Below are 21,948 nucleotides of genomic sequence, written 5' to 3' on the forward strand. Positions count from 1 at the left end.
ATGACGCCATTATATTGTGGTAAGGAATTAAGGATAACGATTATTTTTTCTCTATTGATAACTAGTTCTGCCAGGACCACAAATGAGCTTGGTAGTAGCTAGTGGTAATTTTATACTTATTTTGAAGTATAATCTAAGTTAGGTAAAAACAACAGTTCTATAAAATGCATGAACTCAAGAATTTTCTTGAGTCATTTCCTCTCAACCATACAATATGGGATCCAGAAGTCTCTTGGTACCATAGTTGGGTTACAGCTAAAACGTAAGTTAAAGTAGTATTTATGGCCTATAAAATGGATATCTATTACTTTTTAGATCTTTTACACCACACCAGTCTCGTTAGACATAAGCAGACATTATGTGATTTTGGTAGTGATATACTTAGAACTGTACAGTGACTTTTTCCATGTACCCCAAATATGCAAAGGCACCCGGTTTTCAAATTAGTTCCTCATTCTTGTTTAATGAGTCGAAACCGCCTGTTGCGAACTGCCATCATTTATTTCTTAAAACATAATTTTTGGTGGATTTTATGGCAAATTATCATGATTTCTATTAGTAGATGTAATTGTTAACTATGTTTCAGTACACTACATATGATTCTAATACACGCCAGTAATTGATTGTGGCCTATTCTTGAACTCTGCCAATAATATGGAATAATACTGCACACTTTCTATAACCTGAAAGCTACATCCTGCACACTCAAACTTTAATGCACTGGCTTCTGGCCATGTATCTCCCACAGACTTGCCATAATACAGCCACATGTGAACTCGAGCATGTCAGTGATTATTAAGATCTTATAAATTAACAAGAAAACCTTATTACTTAAATGTATGGTAACAAAAACAAAGGGCAACACTTTGACTCCAAAAAAAACTTGGAAATCCATAACAAGTGAAACTAAATTTGTATTTCACTTCAAAATAAATACAAATTGAATAGCACTGTGAAAAATATTCCCACAGGGGATATCACAAAATAGATGTGTGAAATATTTACATCAGTTCATTAATACAGGCAAACATTTATATAATCTTACCAATAGCACATTTTTAAGGAAGGAGCTTTATTACAATTAATTTCTCAAAAGCCTTGCCAGTCAGAAGCTTCTGAATCTTCATCCATTGATTCAACACCTATGCAACGGACACCATTACGCAGCAAAGGAGTTCCTTTGTTCTTTCCTGAAATAAATCAAGTAAAAAGTAATTTCAAAGTAGTTAATTATAATATGTGATCATATGATGCAGAATAGCACCTAACAGGGGGTTATATATAGCCTGCACCAAATGCATCTAAAGAACATTAACAATCATGATGAGTAGTTGCTTCATTAAGACTTTCCAACAGGAATTAAACCAAATCAATTGGTAAGCACTAAAAAAATTAAAAATATGCAATCTGTTTGAGATGTATAACAGAGAAAAGTTCAAAGATTTGTAACCAATAGGTCAGCACAAGCATCAGATTCCACTCATCTGCTTTGAACCATGACATAAGGGTGTTGCAGTGTGTGACGTCATTAAGGTGCAGAGTTTATGAGTTGGTTGTGTTTGTAGATGTCGTCTTGTTGTGCCTGATGGTGCCCTCATGTGTGTGTGTGTTTTTTTTTTTAGTTTGTTGGTGGTAACTAATTGTTTTTTTTTGGGGGGGGGGGGGGTCAATTTTTTGCAAGTTGCAATGCTTTGTGTATTTATTGTGCATTGAATGTGTTTTAATTTATGTAGGGATATTTGACTTTTGAATTTTTGAGGTATTGTGGTTTGGTTTTTTGTAGTTGTAGGTGTTGGTTTTTTCGTATCTGATTCCAATTTCCATACTTTTTGCTATAGGCATTGGTGTTTTGGTATCGTCAGCTGCGGTTGACTTTATATAGGTCACGGGAAATGTCCGATTCCTGTAGATTTTGTAATTTTTTTTTGGTTCATCATTTTTGTTTTGTTTTTCAGCTAGTACCCTCCCTAAAACCCCCAATTTCCCACAGTTGTCCCATTAGTTTGATTGCATTTTAGAAGGGAGATGTCATTGTCTTATTTGTAAGTATTTTCATGTTTGTTGCCGTGTGTATGTAGTGACATCATAGGTGCCATATTGGAGACACTTAGAATAGCCATTTCCACCATATTGATAACGTCATGGGTCAAAGCAGACGGGTGGAATCGGACACTTCTGTAACCTTCCAATAGGAACAAGAATCTAACACCACAACTGACTCTGCCATGTAAGTAAACCAGGCACCAAACTACAGCACTGAAATTTTCATTGTGCAAAACTTTGGGGAAAAAAAAGAAAAAAAAAAAAAAAAAAACAACACAATGCATTATAACGAGCAGGTTTTCGGTCTGCTAAAATTGCCAACACATCAGTCACCTGCCAGAATCATAACACAAAAGTGTATGTCTTGTATAGGAACTTAGGTTTGCAGTCCCACTACTTTTGACCAAACGTTTCCTTTATTATTTTAGCCATGTGGCACACAGCCTCAACTACAATGGACAGCTGTTAATGGGTCACTTTTCTGGGGTTTCCAATCAGTCCAGTGGCTGCATATGCTCATTCTCCACTGTAATGGGCACTCTCTACTGGTGTTGTGCCGCATATGCATTTTCATGCCTCATGACTGACTGAAAATGCCAGAGAAATGACCATTAAACGTTATACACTGCAGTGAAAATCATGCACCACAAGGTTAAGAAAAGGTGGTGTGACAGACAGACTCATTCTCTCTCTCTCTCTCTCTCTCTCTCTCTCTCTCTCTCACACACACACACACACACACACACACACACACACACACAAAATGAGAAATGCAGAGAGACCAATCTGAAACTGTTACCACATCAATAACAAGATCATTGCCACTCAAATGCAGACAATCTATGAATGACACTGCTTACTCAACACTTGTGTATCGTATCTTAGATTAATGCTCAAGCTTGTGGCCCACACCAAACAGGATTAATGGAGGACAAGGAAGACACATTTGTTTGACACAGGGGAACACGACAGAAATTGTGACAAGCCTGATCTGGCATGCTAAAAGACAGGCACCAATTATCATATGAACTCCTAATTACACAGTTTCAAGGGTCATTATCAGGTAAAGATGCTAAAAACATACTTCTGGATATCATTCACAACAGAGACAACACTGGACTAATTACAGTGCACACAGAGGTGTTTCAGTGATCATTCTTCCTCCACTACGTACATGACTGGTCCTACTCTGTCATAACTACTAAGATTTCATGGAGGGGGCTTGGAAGGGTGGTGCTTCTACCACATTATAGCACAATTTCTGTTCCTTATACTTCCTACAGACCATCTACTGACCCTGTGAATAGTGAACTTTCCTACAAGGAATATTATAGTTGTCACACTGTACCAGGAACATCTCACTTGTCGAACAAGTGCAATGTCTGAGAAACAGCTAGGCATCTAGTGGTAAATATACTATGACTTCTTTCTTAATAATATGAGTCTAAGGGTTGAAGATGGGAGATCATTAACAGGATATATAACACAGGGTAACTTTGGGACAACCAATGAAATGTAACCATTTTCTCTCATAGCATGAGTAAAAGGATTATTACAGATTAATGAAAAAATATGAAAACATTGCAGGCAACAAATACATTCAATTACCCAGATCATAAAGAGTGCACAATTATTATTATTTTTTTTTAATACAGGAAAATGGAGCAACGACTGTGGAAACATCATTTTCCTTTCACATACATACAAAAAATTTTTGAAGCTCAATGATTCAAAATGACAGTCTCTTCAGATTAGCGATTCAAACAACAAATAAAGAACGCAATTTTATAAGACTTACATTCAGATTCGACTGGGACTATTTAATATTTATAGTGTTACAGTTTAAATTTATCTAAATAACATCAGCTGACACGAGCAGACATCACACAGCAAACAAACAAAAAATTAGTAGGCTAATGTATTGGTGAAATAAACGTAACACACCTAGCACTCTAGCCAACAGGTGAATGGTAAATCCTTTCTGGCGGGTAGGCTCTGTAATGCGAATCTCTTCCTTTAGCAGTTTCTCCTTATAAGCTACTAGGTGTACCGCAATATGCACAGCTTCACTCTCAACAACTGCGGCAATAAGGTAACAATTTTTATTTGGAATATCCGAGAAGCATGACGCATCTAAGTACTCGGCCGGCCTGAAGTCGCAAACACTACATGGCACATCAAATTTTATTTCGTATTTGTGACCTAACTTTAAAAATCCTAACTGGGCAGTAACAGTATTAGAACCTGTGCACTTCACGATGATTTCATTATCCTTCCCAAACGTCTCCGTATCCTCGCCAAAATGAACATGATGACTTTCTGCAAAAGGAAACAAATTAAAAACGGGAAAACTATATACACTACTACAAAGTATATCAAACAAAAGAAAATATACCCTTTTCACACATTTCAGCTACATCAACAACCACCTTCTTGATCGATTACTAAACCACAAACACCTCTTCAAACGCTATTTTCACAACAGTGACAACTACACCACAACACACGAGTGTTTGACGCCAGATGCAACCGAAGTTACTGAACAATTGAGGGCTTTGAGCAAAGATACCCGAGAGCGGCTGCAAAACTTTTCTCATGATTCATGCTAGCCAGCTAGCATGTGTACATGATTTACTGACATATAAGAGCGTAGGATTTTGTAGCTGGAATTGGTTTCAGTAAAACTTTTGTATGATCGCGTCATAATACTATGAAACTACCGACGTTTAGGTCATTATAGCAGGTGTCCTTCATAGTACACCATAATGAACGCTGCCTGGTGGCCGAATCGTTGGTAGTTTTACAGAGTGATGATTCAGTCACACATTGGTATTCAGAAGAATATATCTGAAACAGACTGGCACTATACATGCATGATAGCATGGCAAAAACGTCAAATTCTGTTTTACTAAATGGCTTATTGTCGCTTTTCTCTCTACATCTCAAACACAACACTGCTTTTGAGAAGTAAGAGAGGTTTCGTTTATTTAGTTCCTTCATTTGTACAAACCAACTGATTTTGTGTATTTGTTAAGACGCTGGTTTCAGATTCGGAAAGGAGAAGACCCATGACCTGTGCAGCAACGCTGATGAGAGTTATCCTAAATCACTTCACGCAGATGCGGAATCGTCCTTTCAACAAGATCACAGACGGTCTCCTGCGCTGGCCTTTCATTAATATAATTATATGATTTAAGTTTTTTCGTATATTAAGCTGATAAATCCTGCACCAATGTTAAATGATTCTTGGATGGATACATTACTATTACTATTCACTCGGCACCTAGGTACTTAAATGTTACGTTTCATTGACTGGTGATGACGTAGACAGCAGTATATCATCTTTCTCAGGTGTCGCAATCATTTACTCATGCTAAAGTGATGATCCAGCAGATCACCATTCTCAGGTATTGCAATTATTTACGCGTGCTAAAATGATGATCTCAGAAACAGCGAGATTCAATCGAAAGTTGTGAGTTGAACAATCTTTCCCCTTTCCTTTACTAATAATGAACAGCTGTACTGCACAGAATGTTTCTGAGTACTTTATCTTGACTCTTTCCATAAGTACTCAGACCGGTGTGGATCAGTAGATTACATAAACCAGCAAATCAGTCGACTAATTACACCACCAGTTTCAGACATGCGGTGAAACTCACATAAGAATGTACTGTAACACGACGCTGGTTTTTTGCTGCATCACTTGGAGTGCCGCACGTTTATCATGCCGTATCCTTATTGGGTGATGTTAAGTCTTCCATTTTTGTTTTTGTTTCGTAGTAAACAGAAGCTTGTTTTATCGCATTGTGTTCCTGATTACGCATTCTTGTGTTTTTGCACACAGAATTGTATTGTAACTAATATTCTGCTTGATTTCTACTCGCATCCGTAATGTTGGTCAAAGTAAATGATTCCATATTTCTTTTTATTTCATATAACACAGAAATTGGTTTTGCCACACGATGTTCTATATTGAGAATTTCCTCCGTTTCTGAATATTTAAATAGACTTTGAGGTTGCTGTACCAGAGTGTAGTCGCTTGCCACAGAAATTTTTTTCCTACTCCAACAGATTTGACTGGAAAACTCTCTTGCAAATTCTAAAGGTGGCAGGGGCAAAATACAGGGAGCGAAACGCTATTTACAATTTGTACAGAAACCAGATGGCAGTTATAAGAGTCGAGGGGCATGAAAGGGAAGCAGTGGTTGGGAAGGGAGTGAGACAGGGTTGTAGCCTCTCCCCGATGTTATTCAATCTGTATATTGAGCAAGCAGTAAAGGAAACAAAAGAAAAATTTGGAGTAGGTATTAAAATCCAGGGAGAAGAAATAAAAACTTTGAGGTTCGCTGATGACATTGTAATTCTGTCAGAAACAGCAAAGGACTTGGAAGAGCAGTTGAACGGAATGGACAGTGTCTTGAAAGGAGGATATAAGATGAACATCAACAAAAGCAAAACGAGGATAATGGAATGTAGTCGAATTAAGTCGGGTGATGCTGAGGGAATTAGATTAGGAAATGAGGCACTTAAAGTAGTAAAGGAGTTTTGCTATTTGGGGAGCAAAATAACTGATGATGGTCGAAGTAGAGAGGATATAAAATGTAGACTGGCAATGGCAAGGAAAGCGTTTCTGAAGAAGAGAAATTTGTTAACATCGAGTATAGATTTAAGTGTCAGGAAGTCGTTTCTGAAAGTATTTGTATGGAGTGTAGCCATGTATGGAAGTGAAACATGGACTATAAATAGTTTGGACAAGAAGAGAATAGAAGCTTTCAAAATGTGGTGCTACAGAAGAATGTTGGAGATTAGTTGGGTAGATCACGTAACTAAAGAGGAGGTATCGAGTAGGATTGGGGAGAATAGAAGTTTGTGGCACAACTTGACTAGAAGAAGGGATTGGTTAGTAGGACATGTCCAGAGGCATCAAGGTACCACCAATTTAGCATTGGAGGACAGTGTGGAGGGTAAAAATCGTGGAGGGAGACCAAGAGATGAATACACTAAGCAGACTCAGAAGGATGTAGGTTGCAGTAGGTACTGGGAAATGAAGGAGCTTGCACAGGATAGATTAGCATGGAGAGCTGCATCAAACCAGTCTCAGGTCTGAAGACCACAACAACAACAACAACAACCCCAAAAGATGGCGGGCGTGCAGTAGATCCGAACTTCGGTTGTGCGAAAATACCACATGTGCAGCGATCCTTTGCATGCACAGATATTTGCTACTGTTTTCGGCATGGAGGTAAGAATCTTACCTCCATCGTTTTCGGAACCATATGTGAACTGCTCGATTTAAATGCGTTATGAAGGCCTGTCCACACACAACGATCTGTCTCTGCAGATATCTGCGCTAATATCTGTGCATGCTAAAGATAGATGCAGATGGGGTATGTCCACAAAGCCGAAGGTCGAATCTACTGTTCGTCCACCATCTGTCGCTGTAGAAAAGAAATTTCAGTAATATGTGACATCACTCTCGTACTGTAACATCAAAGTTAATTTAATTATTCAGAAATGGAAGAAATTCACAGCTTATATTGTAAAAACAAATAGCAAGTAAAATGTTAGAAAGAGAAAGACAGATCAACTCATTCTACATATTTTTGTCACATTAATTTACTTCGCGACTTGCAGAGCAAACTCGACAACTGGCATAATTATTTGAAGATGGGTTTAGAAACGTATAATTGTCATTTGACGCATACAACACATCTCATAATTTGGGGAGAAAATTGTATGAGGAGAGAAATTTCACCACATGAGTGGCTGAGGTGATTTAAGATTCCTGGCAATATGAGCTACAAAGATCTAGAGTTTGCTATTGCGATTTCGAAATAAACATTGACTGACATGATAACCAACACACATGAGCATTTATGCAGCCCTGACGGATGATTTCGTGAAGGCAAGCAAAGTACTGTATCTCTGTTCAGACAAGTTACAGATCATATTTCTACAATTTTGGACGTGTTCGAGACAGTATATTCTTGGACATCATGTAAGTGGCCAATGAGCTACAGTTCAGTTTGTTTCTAAGTCGAGATTTTAAATTCCCTGCCTGAAGCCTACCAGCAAATTTTCTACTAAAATATAAAATTCCATTCTAAACTCTACACAGGGATTAATGGTATGCTTGGAAAGTTTTATTCACAGCACTGAGATAGTGAATTCTACAGTTCACCTCTAAATCACTCTTGTTATGAACCAAACATTATTTTAGTAAATAAAAAGTGTATTAATAACTATGTCCCTGAAGACTGAGCCAAATCATCTGTTATCAGATCAACACAACATTATGACTGCACTCTTCTTCAGATCACATAAGGCCTACATTCCCTTGCTACATGTCACAACGCTTATTAGATTATAGTATAGAACTGCGATGAGTGAAACTATGGTAGCAATCCCCCAGCACCAAACCAAATAGCTTTTGTTATTTTGTTTTACTCTTTTTGGTAAACTGTCCATAATGATTTTTTATCTGTAGAAGTTGAAAAAATTAGTCAATAAGCCGTAAACCAAAGATTTATTTATCACTTCATCTGGGTTTCGATATTTCTAAATATATCTTCTTCAGAAGTAGTGGTCCTTCTTACATCGTATGATGGTAAATTACACTAGTTGAAACCAAACAGCTGTTGTCACGTATAAAATTGATATAAAAACCGGAAACATCCTATACCATGGATTAAGACAGCTGAATGTAATCTGCCTTGCCTGTCCCTCTCCAAAACAAACAAATTGGAATTATAACTTTTTTGATTCAAGTGTAGTTTTCGATATATTTCATTGTCCTCAGTTTAAATGAACAGCTGTTTACATATTTATTAAATAAGGCAGAAAGGACATGCTTCAAGTAAGAAAATGATTTACAAGACTTTTCTGATAATACACCTTGTTTTCAGATAGCACAGAGTAAAGTACAACCTAAAATGTATTGTGTTGCTTACAAGCATACTACATGCTCTTTGTGTAATTGTAATTGCTGAAACTGATTATTTATAAGTAATAATTTTGTGTTACATGAATTCTTTAAAGAAGTAAAAACGGTTTTTAGCAAATTTTAATATATGTTTTAAATATATTGAGTTCTTTTATGTTTTTGATATTTTTTGGCAGTTTGTTATATATCAGCTACTTGCTAAAACATGGTAGTTTGGGCCTTTCCCCTCTTCATACTATCAAGGTACATGAAATCGCTGAACCTAGTTCAAGGATCACGTATGGAACTGTTTGCTGAATATAACTCAATTTTATTGTATTATTGAAATACATATTTGCTTTGAATTGTCAGAATACTCCGTTTTTTAATATCTCAATGGAATAGGCCACTTTGTGGCTCGTTTTTATAGTCTGAACACATTTTCCATGTTCTGAGTATTTGCACCTCAGAATATTATACCATAACTATGACAGAATGTATGTGTACAAAGTCCATTGTTTTAGGGCATGATCCAGTATGCACTACATAAATATTTGTAAGGCATAGCATGCTGTGCTAATTCTTTTTCCTAGTACCGTGGTATGTGAATCCCATTTTAATTGTTGATAAACATACGTACCTAAAATTTTTTACTAGCTGCATACTCTACGCTTTCATTATGTACTTTAAATTTTGTTGTTCTAGATTTTCATTTTGTATAGAAGTTTATATTATTAATCTTTTTTACATTAAGAGTTTCTTTATTGCTGTTTGAACATTTGCAGACTGCTATAACTACCTTTTCAGCTACTACTACTAACATTTCTTGTGCCCTTTCTGTAACTATTATACTGCTGTCATGGCATGAGTACATAGACTACCATACAATGAGATTGGATTTTGTTTTATATGAAATAGAAATAAATATGGATTTATTTAGCCTACCCAGTATTGTCTTATCGATTTCCAAATTAACAATAATTAACCTAAAAAATTTTAGGAAACTAGTAAGTTTTACCAAATGTTTTTCTGCTGCCTTAATGGGAATCTCGGCATGTGTACTGTACTTGCTTCAGTTCTTATAGGGAATTAGTAATTTTTTAATTCAACAGATTAAAAAACAGTCAGTAGGCTTGGTTTAAAGTAATAGGGTTGACGTTTGTAATCATCTGGAAATCGCCTTAACTACTGTCAAACGATTAGCAACTGTTGCAAATTGGTGTGTTACAAGTACTGCCTAAAGCCATGTACCTGTGGTATTGGCACCAAAGGAACCTCAAGTTCTATCCTCTCCTGCAGATCCTATCTCCTCTGTAGGACATTAATGATACATCATTATTCGCCCACTGCTCTGCAAACGGTGCTTCACTGGTAGATCTAGGCATCCTGGGCAGTGTACGCGGGGACAGGGAGGACTGAGGGCTTTACGCCAATTTCCCTAAGCTACATGTTCACACAATGTCTTTCACTGAAACTGAAACTGAGCCAATGAGGCTTCAATCCGGAATCGCTTGACTGCTACGGTCGAAGGTTCAAATCCTGCATCGGGCATGGATGTGTGTGATTTCCTTAGGTTAGTTAGGTTTAAGTAGCTCTAAGTTCTAGGGAACTGATGACCTCAGATGTTAAGTCCCATAGTGCTCAGAGCCATTTCAACCATTTTTTTAGCCAATGGGACTCACTTTACCCGTTTTGTGGAAACTTATTTGTCCTGTATGAGGCAAATGCGAAAGGGTAGTGGGTCTGTTAAATGGCACTTCAAACATATAGCGAATAATTGTAACCTTTAGGGAAATGGCAGCAAGGGGCAGGAAAGAACACCAGGTCCACTCAATGTATAAGCCTGTGGGCCTCATCCAACATATTGAAAAGCTCTTCAGGCAACCATCGAGGGAACAGGGTACAACCAACTGCACGTTGTGGCACACAGTGGCACAATCGATTCTTGTCGTCTGGGCTCTGAGGCCATAACTGATGATAGAATATATGTGAGCAAAGTATGTTGCTTTTAGGCATGATCCATTATGCACTGTGGTGAATGTTCTTTCCAGCGACTGGCAGAGGAGGTTGAGAAGACCAGCTTTATGCACATTGTTTCAATAATGGTCACAGTTTACAGCACTCTTCACAGAACCGATCGTGGACTTCAGGTTCTGAGTCGAGCGGAAGGACTGAAACTGAGACTTCAAATATCTGTGAAAAGTTAGACTGCGACTTCAACGACTTGCACCATTAGTTTGAGAACCATAGGGTTTCCTGAATGGGTCAGGTGAGCACTACATGTCAGAGGCTGTTACCTAGGTAGCTAATTGTGTGTGGGGTACACATAAGGATTCTTTAGATTAGGCAACACTCCATCCTGTCCGTAAACGGCAGCTGTAGGAAACCCAGAATCGTAAGTGTAAGCTCCAAAAGAATGTCCCCGCCCCCCGTCACAGCCGAGAGCGTTAAAATCATAGTACTTAACCGGTGAAGTGCCAGAGTTTGAAGCACTCCTGAAAATCTGTGATTCTCACATAATGCTAGCTACAGAAAGCCGTTTGAAACCGGAATTCGATAGCAGTGCAATTTTTGGGTAAAACTTAAGTGTATATTCTAACCTTCTTGGTCAAAACTTTCTTCTCAAGATACGTTGGCAGGAAGTGACGAGACAGTCTGTTGATTGCCTGTGTTAATGCCGCCATCTGAAGTTAATTTTTGAATGTTTCGACGTGACATGATGGATAGTGTGAATTGGGCTATATACACTCACGACACTCACTGCAGTGAAAGTTGTTGCCACGTGACAGATGGAATGACACTAGCACCCCATCCGTTAGAAAACAAGCCGTAAAGTTAATGTTTGTTTTTAATCATTTTTCCACTTCATTAAAGAAAGAGATATTATATTCTTGCGTTGCAAGCGTTAGTAAATTATCAAGAGACATGAACGACTACGAAATAAAATAGCTGAATCTTACGGATTCAGTAACGTAAGCTACAACTTATGCACAAAGAAATACTTTTAAATATGTGCAAAACTGAAACTTGCTCAACTGAAAGCAAGAGTATACAACGACATATTTCATACATTAGAAGCACGTATTTTTGTAAGGAGTCTAATAATTTGCGCATTCTCATGTGTCACTTGACTTTCTAATACATGTACATTTTGTAAATCCCTGATTCGATTGATGAGGGCGAGAAATTGTACAAGGAATTCCAGCAAAGCGGAGGTCAGGAGAGAGAGCAGATGAATTACCTCACAAAATCGATAGTGTGAGACATGAAAAATGGGTTGAGGAGTTAAGAGATAGTAGTCCGCTAGAATGCGTATGTGAGTCTGTATCGCCAAATAAAGTTGCTAATCACATCGTGTCATCCTCAAAAGGAGCAATAGACTGTAAGTATTCAATCAAAAGAAAGAAAGAGATCAAGACCGTCAAAGCAGTCTACAACACAGAAACCAACTACTTGACCCGTTAAGCAGGGAAGAAATTTCAACACCTCATCAACTAATGAAATTAGAGAAAGCCAAATGTTTCGACGACATCCATACCGAATTCCTTGTATATTTCTATAAAAATACAAGAAAGTAGCTTGCCACATTTTTCACTGATATTCTGCAGACAAGCCTTGTTGCCCACCAATTCAAGAGAACTAAGACCATCGCCATCTAAAAACAAGATAACGAAATTATTCCCCATAGAACTGTAGGTCAGCTGCCTCCTTAGCATAATTTAGAAACTTTAGGGAAAGACCACTCTATAACAAGATCTGTCATGATATACTTTAACACATACCAGCTGTACAGACTTGTTTCACCTTCGTCAGAGTTTTCAGATAATGTTCTCTCGTTAACAAAATTCATAGAAGCTGTGTTTATCGACCTTACAGCGATGTGCGACAGGGCATAATTCTAAAACTCATGAAAGTGATCTCCTCCAAAACTACTATAAACCTGACCAGTGTCATACTGTCTAATAAATGCCTCCAACTGATCATGGGTAATAGACTTAACACTCAAATGAAGGTAAACAATGACCTCCCACAGGGATCTGTTCTGGCTCCTGTGTTATTCAGCCTATATATAGCTGATATGTCCGAAACCACACGAAGGAAGATTGGATATGCCGACGATTGGGCGTTGGTAGCAAGTTGTAAGGATACAGAGACCACTGAGGACATCTTAGAGAAGGACTTGAAAGTAATTGGGAAAATTTTTGCTATTGGAGAGAGCCAAAAAGACAGAAGTTTCTATATTCCACCTCAACAACAGAGAACTCAGTATTACTTTGTGTATAAACTACTGTCCAACAATCGTGTCACCCTGGATAGATCTCTGAGCTTCATGAATCATCTGTCAAACACAGCTGCAAACTCGGAACTCACAAGAACATCTTGCAGAAACTTGTTAGCTCTTCATGGGAATCTTCAGGCCCATGATATGGACTTGACCTTTAGGTCTAGTCTATTCAGCAGCACAGTATTATGCACTGATCTGGCATAACAGTGCCATGCTGATTGGCCGTGTGGTTTGAGGCGCCATGCCATGGATTGTGCAGACCCTCCCGCAGGAAGTTCTAGTCCTCCCTCGGGCATGGGTGTGTGTGTTGTTCTTAGAGTAAGTTAGTTTAAGTAGTGTGTAAGTCTAGGGGCCGATGACTTCACCAGTTTGGTCCCTTAGGAATTCACACACACATTTTAACTTTTGGGTCAACGGTACATGCATCATTTGTGTCAACGTCCAACTAAAACTATGCACCTTATAACAAGCACAATAAAGCCAACCCCAACCCAATGGCTACCTCCACTAATCAATTTAGCTCCTCCCCATCTACAACCAGAGAGATCACTCATTAGTGAACTCAAAAAGATAAAGAACAACACTCTTCTACAAATCTGCCAAGACATTGCAACAATTTTGGATGAAAATGGATTCAGCCTAAGTGATCGCTGGAAAGAGGAGTGGGCAAGACAGGTAGCTCTTGTCGTTCATAATATGCCTTGCCTCGCCACTACACCACATCGAGAAACCTGCGCTATTCAAAATAGAATACAAACAAACAGTAGCAAACGTGCTGATTCGCTATATGGGTGAGGAAAAGTAGCTTCTCCAGAATGCGATTGTGACCCTGCTAGGCAATCCTAATACATATTACTGGAGATCGCTGATTGACAGCTTTCACTGGTGACCAATCCGGATTCTTGCACGCTACTGAAAAAGCAGTGGAATGCCACATTTGTGATACACCATGCGCGTAAAGTGCAATAACAAGCTGTTCATTATTTTTTGTGAGTGCTGCACTATAGCAAGTAACTACTATACTACATCAAATAACTATTACATTACCATATTTTTCTGTAGCACATATTCTACATCAGTATCCCTTTACATAGGCAGCATGGGACATTTTGAATCAGTTGGGACTTACCTACACAGGGAAATCCGCAACTATGCGATTTTCTACAACTGAAGGGTGGACAGATCATTTGTCCAATGTCTGAAGTTTTAATTTCATTTATGTCTGAATAAGGACAGAAACTGTTTGAAAATGTTCCACACCATATGAGTAAAACAGTACTGATGTAGATTATGTGTCACTGGACAACATGAGTGAAGTATGTCATGTAGTTAAACAGTAGTAAAATAATCAGTGAACTGCTAGATATTGAACCTTATGGGTGTGGTGATCCAGAAATTTTCCAAACCAATTTTTTTCTTGTATCTTGGAAAACAAAACTTTTTTCAAAATTACTTGTCAGTGTGGGTTAGTAACCTTGAAAGACACTACGTACGTGTTTTACTATAAGGATAAAAATCATTCAGAAAGTATGCATTTGTTTTACAGTTTGGTTCATATATAGACCACTTTGCAGTAAGAGGCTGATGTGATTGTGGTATTTATTGGCCTCATAAATTACCTTTTGTACAGCTATGTACTTATTACGTAGGATATGTCATTATCCTTTCAATCTAGAATATATATAATACATACAATAGTTTGCAGAAGTTATACAGAATGTTATGTAATGCATAATCATTTACAATACACACATTAGAATCTACAAGAACACAATTTTGTGACAAAATGTTGTCTTATATTGCACACAAGTAGTTTTAATTCTAGTTTTCTTTCTAACACTTAGTTTTAATTCTTCTTTCTCTTAATGTCATACATAAAATTTATCACTTATACTATGAACTATTGCTCACTGTCTGCTCATGTACTCAGCCTCAAAACAGAACTCTTCTTCTATTAAAATCTTTTTTAGATTTGCAGAAAACTTGTTCATAGGTTTGACATTCTGTAAGTCCCTTGGCAGTGCTTATATGAACTTAGTACCAGAGTAATTAGGTCCTTTTTCGAAAATATTAAGTCTTTTTGAAAGGTACCATAATTGTTCTCTGTTCCTTAGGTAATGAGGACGAAGAGTCCCATTAATGTCCAGTTTTGTGGTATCACTTAATGCAGTCACAGTGGTCTTGAATATATAAAGTGATGGAAATGTCTGTGCATTAAGAGCTATGAAACAGTTTCTATGAGATTCGTTTTGCTTATTTTTCGATATAATTCCAATGGCTTTCTTCTGCAGTATGAATTTTTTTGTTTCTGTGGTGGATGAGCTCCCCCATACTGTGATTCCATACTGCATGTATGGTTCCAAACGTCCATGACAAACAGTGAACAAGAGACGTTGATGTGCATACAGAGCCTATTGTTTAGTAAAAATGTCACTGAGCTTAGCTTATTGGAAACAGTATTTATCCATTACTTCCATTTTAGCCCACAGTCTATTGTTGCACCTAAAAACCTAACTCAAGTTACTTATTCCAGTTTTTTCTCAGCTACAAACACATCTACATGTTCTTTTTGTTTATGGTAGAAAACCATATACTTAGTTTTTGTCAGATAGTTGATTAACTCGTTTTCCATGAGCCACTTTGCTATATTATTGACTGAAATGAAAGTGTTTTACCGAAGTGCTTCAAAATTAATGGTAAGTTTTAGCACAGTCATATAAAAATATAAACATGCAGTAAATGAAGCAGGTAAAAAGGAATACAAACGTCTCAAAAATGATATCGACAGGAAGTGCAAAATGGCTAAGCAGGGATGGCTAGAGGACAAATGTAAGGATGTAGAGGCTTATCTCACTAGGGGTAAGATAGATACTGCCTACAGGAAAATTAAAGAGACCTTTGGAGAGAAGAGAACCACTTGTATGAATATCAAGAGCTCAGATGGCAACCCAGTTCTAAGCAAAGAAGGGAAGGCAGAAAGGTGGAAGGAGTATATAGAGGGTTTATACAAGGGCAATGTACTTGAGGACAATATTATGGAAATGGAAGAGGATGTAGATGAAGACGAAATGGGAGATAAGATACTGCGTGAAGAGTTTGAGAGAGCACTAAAAGACCTGAGTCGAAACAAAGCCCCGGGAGTAGACAACATTCCATTTGAACTACTGATGGCCTCGGGAGAGCCAGTCATGACAAAACTCTACCATCTGGTGAGCACGATGTATGAGACAGGCGAAATACCCTCAGACTTCAGGAAGAATATAATAATTCCAATCCCAAAGAAAGCAGGTGTTGACAGATGTGAAAATTACCGAACTATCAGTTTAATAAGTCACAGCTGCAAAATACTAACGCGAATTCTTTACAGACGAATGGAAAAACTGGTAGAAGCCGACCTCGGGGAAGATCAGTTTGTATTCCGTAGAAATGTTGGAACACGTGAGGCAATACTGACCTTATGACTTATCTTAGAAGAAAGATTAAGAAAAGGCAAACCTACGTTTCTAGCATTTGTAGACTTTGAGAAAGCTTTTGACAATGTTAACTGGAATACTCTCTTTCAAATTCTGAAGGTGGCAGGAGTAAAATACAGGGAGCGAAAGGCTATTTACAGTTTGTACAGAAACCAGATGGCAGTTATAAGAGTCGAGGGGCATGAAAGGGAAGCAGTGGTTGGGAAGGGAGTGAGACAGGGTTGTAGCCTCTCCCCGATGTTATTCAATCTGTATATTGAGCAAGCAGTAAAGGAAACAAAAGAAAAATTCGGAGTAGGTATTAAAATTCATGGAGAAGAAGTAAAAACTTTGAGGTTCGCCGAGGACATTGTAATTCTGTCAGAGACAGCAAAGGACTTGGAAGAGCAGTTGAACGGAATGGACAGTGTCTTGAAAGGAGGATATAAGATGAACATCAACAAAAGCAAAACGAGGATAATGGAATGTAGTCAAATTAAGTCGGGTGATGCTGAGGGAATTAGATTAGGAAATGAGACACTTAAAGTAGTAAAGGAGTTTTGCTATTTAGGGAGTAAAATAACCGATGATGGTCGAAGTAGAGAGGATATAAAATGTAGACTGGCAATGGCAAGGAAAGCGTTTCTCAAGAAGAGGAATTTGTTAACATCGAGTATAGATTTAAGTGTCAGGAAGTCGTTTCTGAAAGTATTTGTATGGAGTGTAGCCATGTATGGATGTGAAACATGGACGATAACTAGTTTGGACAAGAAGAGAATAGAAGCTTTCGAAATGTGGTGCTACAGAAGAATGCTGAAGATAAGGTGGGTAGATCACGTAACTAATGAGGTGGTATTGAATAGGATTGGGGGAAGAGAAGTTTGTGGCACAACTTGACTAGAAGTAGGGATCGGTTGGTAGGACATGTTCTGAGGCATCAAGGGATCACAAATTTAGCATTGGAGGGCAGTGTGGAGGGTAAAAATCGTAGAGGGAGACCAAGGGATGAATACACTAAGCAGATTCAGAAGGATGTAGGTTGCAGTAGATGCTGGGAGATGAAGAAGCTTGCACAGGATAGAGTAGCATGGAGAGCTGCATCAAACCAGTCTCAGGACTGATGACCACAACAACAACATATCACTGCTATTGGAACATGAATACAAATATTCTATGTTTACTTTATTAGGACTGCATAATTAGTCATGCGAAACGCGTTAGATAAGTCAAGAAAAACTCTTGAGACTACCTTCTGTTGATCAAGGCCTGTGCTATAAATTCTGTTAGCGATTAAATTATTGTTTCCGCTGCTTCCCCTTTCTGATATCCATGGTGTGCAGGAGTTACTGCTTTTCCAGGTGAACAGTTAGCCTTTTGAGCAATTCTAAAATTTTGGAGAAGCAGGGCGCTGGTCCGTAATTGTTAGGATCATCTTCCTTTTCCATTTTGTATGAAATTACTAATTTAATTAATTTAAGTTTATCAGGAAATTCGCCATCATGGAATGAGCAGTTGACAGCATTCATCAGTGGTGTAATTATTTCTGCTGTCACCTGCTTGATTAAGTCGTTGGAGGCTTCTTCATGTCCAGCAGACTTTTTTGCCTTTAGCTACTTTATAACAGTTGTCACTTCCTGTTTAGGTACTGGTTTCAGGAACAAGTGGTTTGGTTTATTGGTAACAGTCATCTGGATACTTTCTTGTTTATTACATCTATGTTTTAGGTTTTCTACTGTATCTATCTAGTTATTATTCAGCATGTTGCCAACTCCTGTTTTCTTTGTAATGAATTTGTTACTCAATTTCATACTTTCTATTTTATTTGTTTTCTTTTTGTAATTTTTTGTTACCCTTCTCAGAGTTAATTTCAAGAAGCACTGTATTATTCATGTGTTCCCTGAGCTTCAAGAGTGTCTGCCCTTGTTTTTTTCTCAACTACTTTAAATATGTTGATCTTCTGCTCGTTGAAAAGCCTGATACCTCTTTCTACATTTTTATCTTCTTTTTGTGGGTATAGATTTCCATATCTATCATACACCTATTCAAAATGATCAGAAAGTACTGTTTGTAGAACCTTTGTTGTATGTGTGTTGCTATCCATGTTAGTGACAATATTATTAATAACTGAATATGTTTCCAAAGGTATTTTTGTAGACTTTAGTATAGCTGCCTTTACTTTGTAATTATTAGCAGCTCCTCAAATTTGTGCTTTTTTTCTCTCTCTTCCCATATCAATACTAAAATAGCCATATGTTGTAGTCTTTCATTTTGATTTTTTCTAGTAGACTGGACATTCTTTGAGGAAAGTATTTAGTTTGCCACTTGGTGATCCATTCATACAGGATAATCTTAACTCAATGTATACTATACATGTTATTTCAGAATCTTATTCTTTACTTTGTGGTACATTTTTGTATGTGTCATAAATACCGCTATCATTATGCTTACCCGTTTAAAATATATTGCTACTCTTCCACCCTTACATCTACATCTACATCTATACTCCGCGAGCCACCTTACGGTGTGTAGCGGAGGGTACTTATTGTACCACTATCTGATCCCCCCTTCCCTGTTCCATTCACGAATTGTGCGTGGGAAGAACGACTGCTTGTAAGTCTCCGTATTTGCTCTAATTTCTAGGATCTTTTCGTTGTGATCATTACGCGAGATATATGTGGGCGGTAGTAATATGTTGCCCATCTCTTCCCGGAATGTGCTCTCTCGTAATTTCGATAATAAACCTCTCCGTATTGCGTAACGCCTTTCTTGAAGTGTCCGCCACTGGAGCTTGTTCAGCATCTCCGTAACGCTCTCGCGCTGACTAAATGTCCCCATGACGAATCGCGCTGCTTTTCGCTGGATCATGTCTATCTCTTCTATTAATCCAACCTGGTAAGGGTCCCATACTGATGAGCAATACTCAAGAATCGGACGAACAAGCGTTTTGTAAGCTACTTCTTTCGTCGATGAGTCACATTTTCTTAGAATTCTTCCTATGAATCTCAACCTGGCGCCTGCTTTTCCCACTATTTGTTTTATGTGATCATTCCACTTCAGATCGCTCCGGATAGTAACTCCTAAGTATTTTATGGTCGTTACCGCTTCCAATGATTTACCACCTATGGCATAATCGTACTGGAATGGATTTCTGCACCTATGTATGCGCATTATATTACATTTATCTACGTTTAGGGAAAGCTGCCAGCTGTCGCACCATGCATTAATCCTCTGCAGGTCTTACTGGAGTACGTACGAGTCTTCTGATGTTGCTACTTTCTTGTAGACAACCGTGTCATCTGCAAATAGCCTCACGGAGCTACCGATGTTGTCAACTAAGTCATTTATGTATATTGTAAACAATAAAGGTCCTATCACGCTTCCTTGCAGTACTCCCGAAATTACCTCTACATCTGCAGATTTTGAACCGTTAAGAATGACATGTTGTGTTCTTTCTTCTAGGAAATCCTGAATCCAATCACAAACCTGGTCCGATATTCCGTAAGCTCGTATTTTTTTCACTAAACGTAAGTGCGGAACCGTATCAAATGGCTTCCTGAAGTACAGGAATACGGCATCAATCTGCTCGCCAGTGTCTACGGCACTGTGAATTTCTTGGGCAAATAGGGCGAGCTGAGTTTCACATGATCTCTGTTTGCGGAATCCATGTTGGTTATGATGAAGGAGATTTGTATTATCTAAGAACGTCATAATACGAGAACACAAAACATGTTCCATTATTCTACAACAGATTGACGTAAGCGAAATAGGCCTATAATTATTCGCATCTGATTTATGACCCTTCTTGAAAATGGGAACGACCTGAGCTTTCTTCCAGTCGCTAGGTACTTTACGTTCTTCCAGCGATCTACGATAAATTGCTGATAGAAAGGGGGCAAGTTCTTTAGCATAATCACTGTAGAATCTTAAGGGTATCTCGTCTGGTCCGGATGCTTTTCCGCTACTAAGTGATAGCAGTTGTTTTTCAATTCCGATATCGTTTATTTCAATATTTTCCATTTTGGCGTCCATGCGACGGCTGAAGTCAGGGACCGTGTTACGATTTTCCGCAGTGAAACAGTTTCGGAACACTGAATTCAGTATTTCTGCCTTTCTTCGGTCATCCTCTGTTTCGGTGCCATCGTGGTCAACGAGTGACTGAATAGGGGATTTAGATCCGCTTACCGATTTTACATATGACCAAAACTTTTTAGGGTTCTTGTTTAGATTGTTTGCCAATGTTTTATGTTCGAATTCGTTGAATGCTTCTCTCATTGCTCTCTTTACGCTCTTTTTCGCTTCGTTCAGCTTTTCCTTATCAGCTATGATTCGACTACTCTTAAACCTATGATGAAGCTTTCTTTGTTTCCGTAGTACCTTTCGTACATGATTGTTATACCACGGTGGATCTTTCCCCTCGCTTTGGACCTTAGTCGGTACGAACTTATCTAAGGCGTACTGGACGATGTATCTGAATTTTTTCCATTTTTGTTCCACATCCTCTTCCTCAGAAATGAACGTTTGATGGTGGTCACTCAGATATTCTGCGATTTGTGCCCTATCACTCTTGTTAAGCAAATATATTTTCCTTCCTTTCTTGGCATTTCTTATTACACTTGTAGTCATTGATGCAACCACTGACTTATGATCACTGATACCCTCTTCTACATTCACGGAGTCGAAAAGTTCCGGTCTATTTGTTGCTATGAGGTCTAAAACGTTAGCTTCACGAGTTGGTTCTCTAACTATCTGCTCGAAGTAATTCTCGGACAAGGCAGTCAGGATAATGTCACAAGAGTCTCTGTCCCTGGCTCCAGTTCTGATTGTGTGACTATCCCATATTATACCTGGTAGATTGAAGTCTCCCCCTGTTACAATAGTATGATCACGAAACTTCTTCACGACGTTCTGCAGGTTCTCTCTGAGGCGCTCAACTACTACGGTTGCTGATGCAGGTGGTCTATAGAAGCATCCAACTATCATATCTGACCCACCTTTGATACTTAGCTTAACCCAGATTATTTCACATTCGCATTCGCTAATAACTTCACTGGATATTATTGAATTCTTTACTGCTATAAATACTCCTCCACCATTGGCGTTTATCCTATCCTTGCGGTATATATTCCATTCTGTGTCTAGGATTTCGTTACTGTTCACTTCCGGTTTTAACCAACTTTCCGTTCCTAATACTTTATGCGCACTATTTCCTTCAATAAGAGATACTAATTCAGGAACCTTGCCCTGGA

At 38.2% G+C, this 21,948-nt stretch overlaps 1 protein-coding gene across 1 annotated transcript; it reads right to left on the bottom strand.

Moving 5' to 3' along the window:
* Window positions 1-894: 894 nt before the first annotated feature.
* On the bottom strand, window positions 895-4,830 carry LOC126162379 (UPF0687 protein C20orf27 homolog). Its single transcript, XM_049918850.1, has 3 exons — window positions 4,439-4,830; window positions 3,988-4,362; window positions 895-1,190 (listed from the first exon to the last, which is right to left on the bottom strand). Exons 1-3 carry the CDS (start codon window positions 4,449-4,451, stop codon window positions 1,090-1,092), a joined length of 489 nt encoding a protein of 162 aa, XP_049774807.1. The 5' UTR covers window positions 4,452-4,830; the 3' UTR covers window positions 895-1,089.
* Window positions 4,831-21,948: the final 17,118 nt, after the last annotated feature.

This window comes from Schistocerca cancellata, chromosome 1 (assembly GCF_023864275.1).
Source record: "Schistocerca cancellata isolate TAMUIC-IGC-003103 chromosome 1, iqSchCanc2.1, whole genome shotgun sequence".
NCBI classification, from domain to species: domain Eukaryota; kingdom Metazoa; phylum Arthropoda; class Insecta; order Orthoptera; family Acrididae; genus Schistocerca; species Schistocerca cancellata.

What these genes read in the sequence shown, in the direction of transcription:
- LOC126162379 (XM_049918850.1), bottom strand. An exon ending in CCTGTTGGCTAGAGTGCTAG is followed by an intron (nt 1,191 to 3,987) that starts GTGTGTTACGTT and finishes GATTTATTTCAG; the next exon opens with GAAAGAACAAAGGAACTCCT.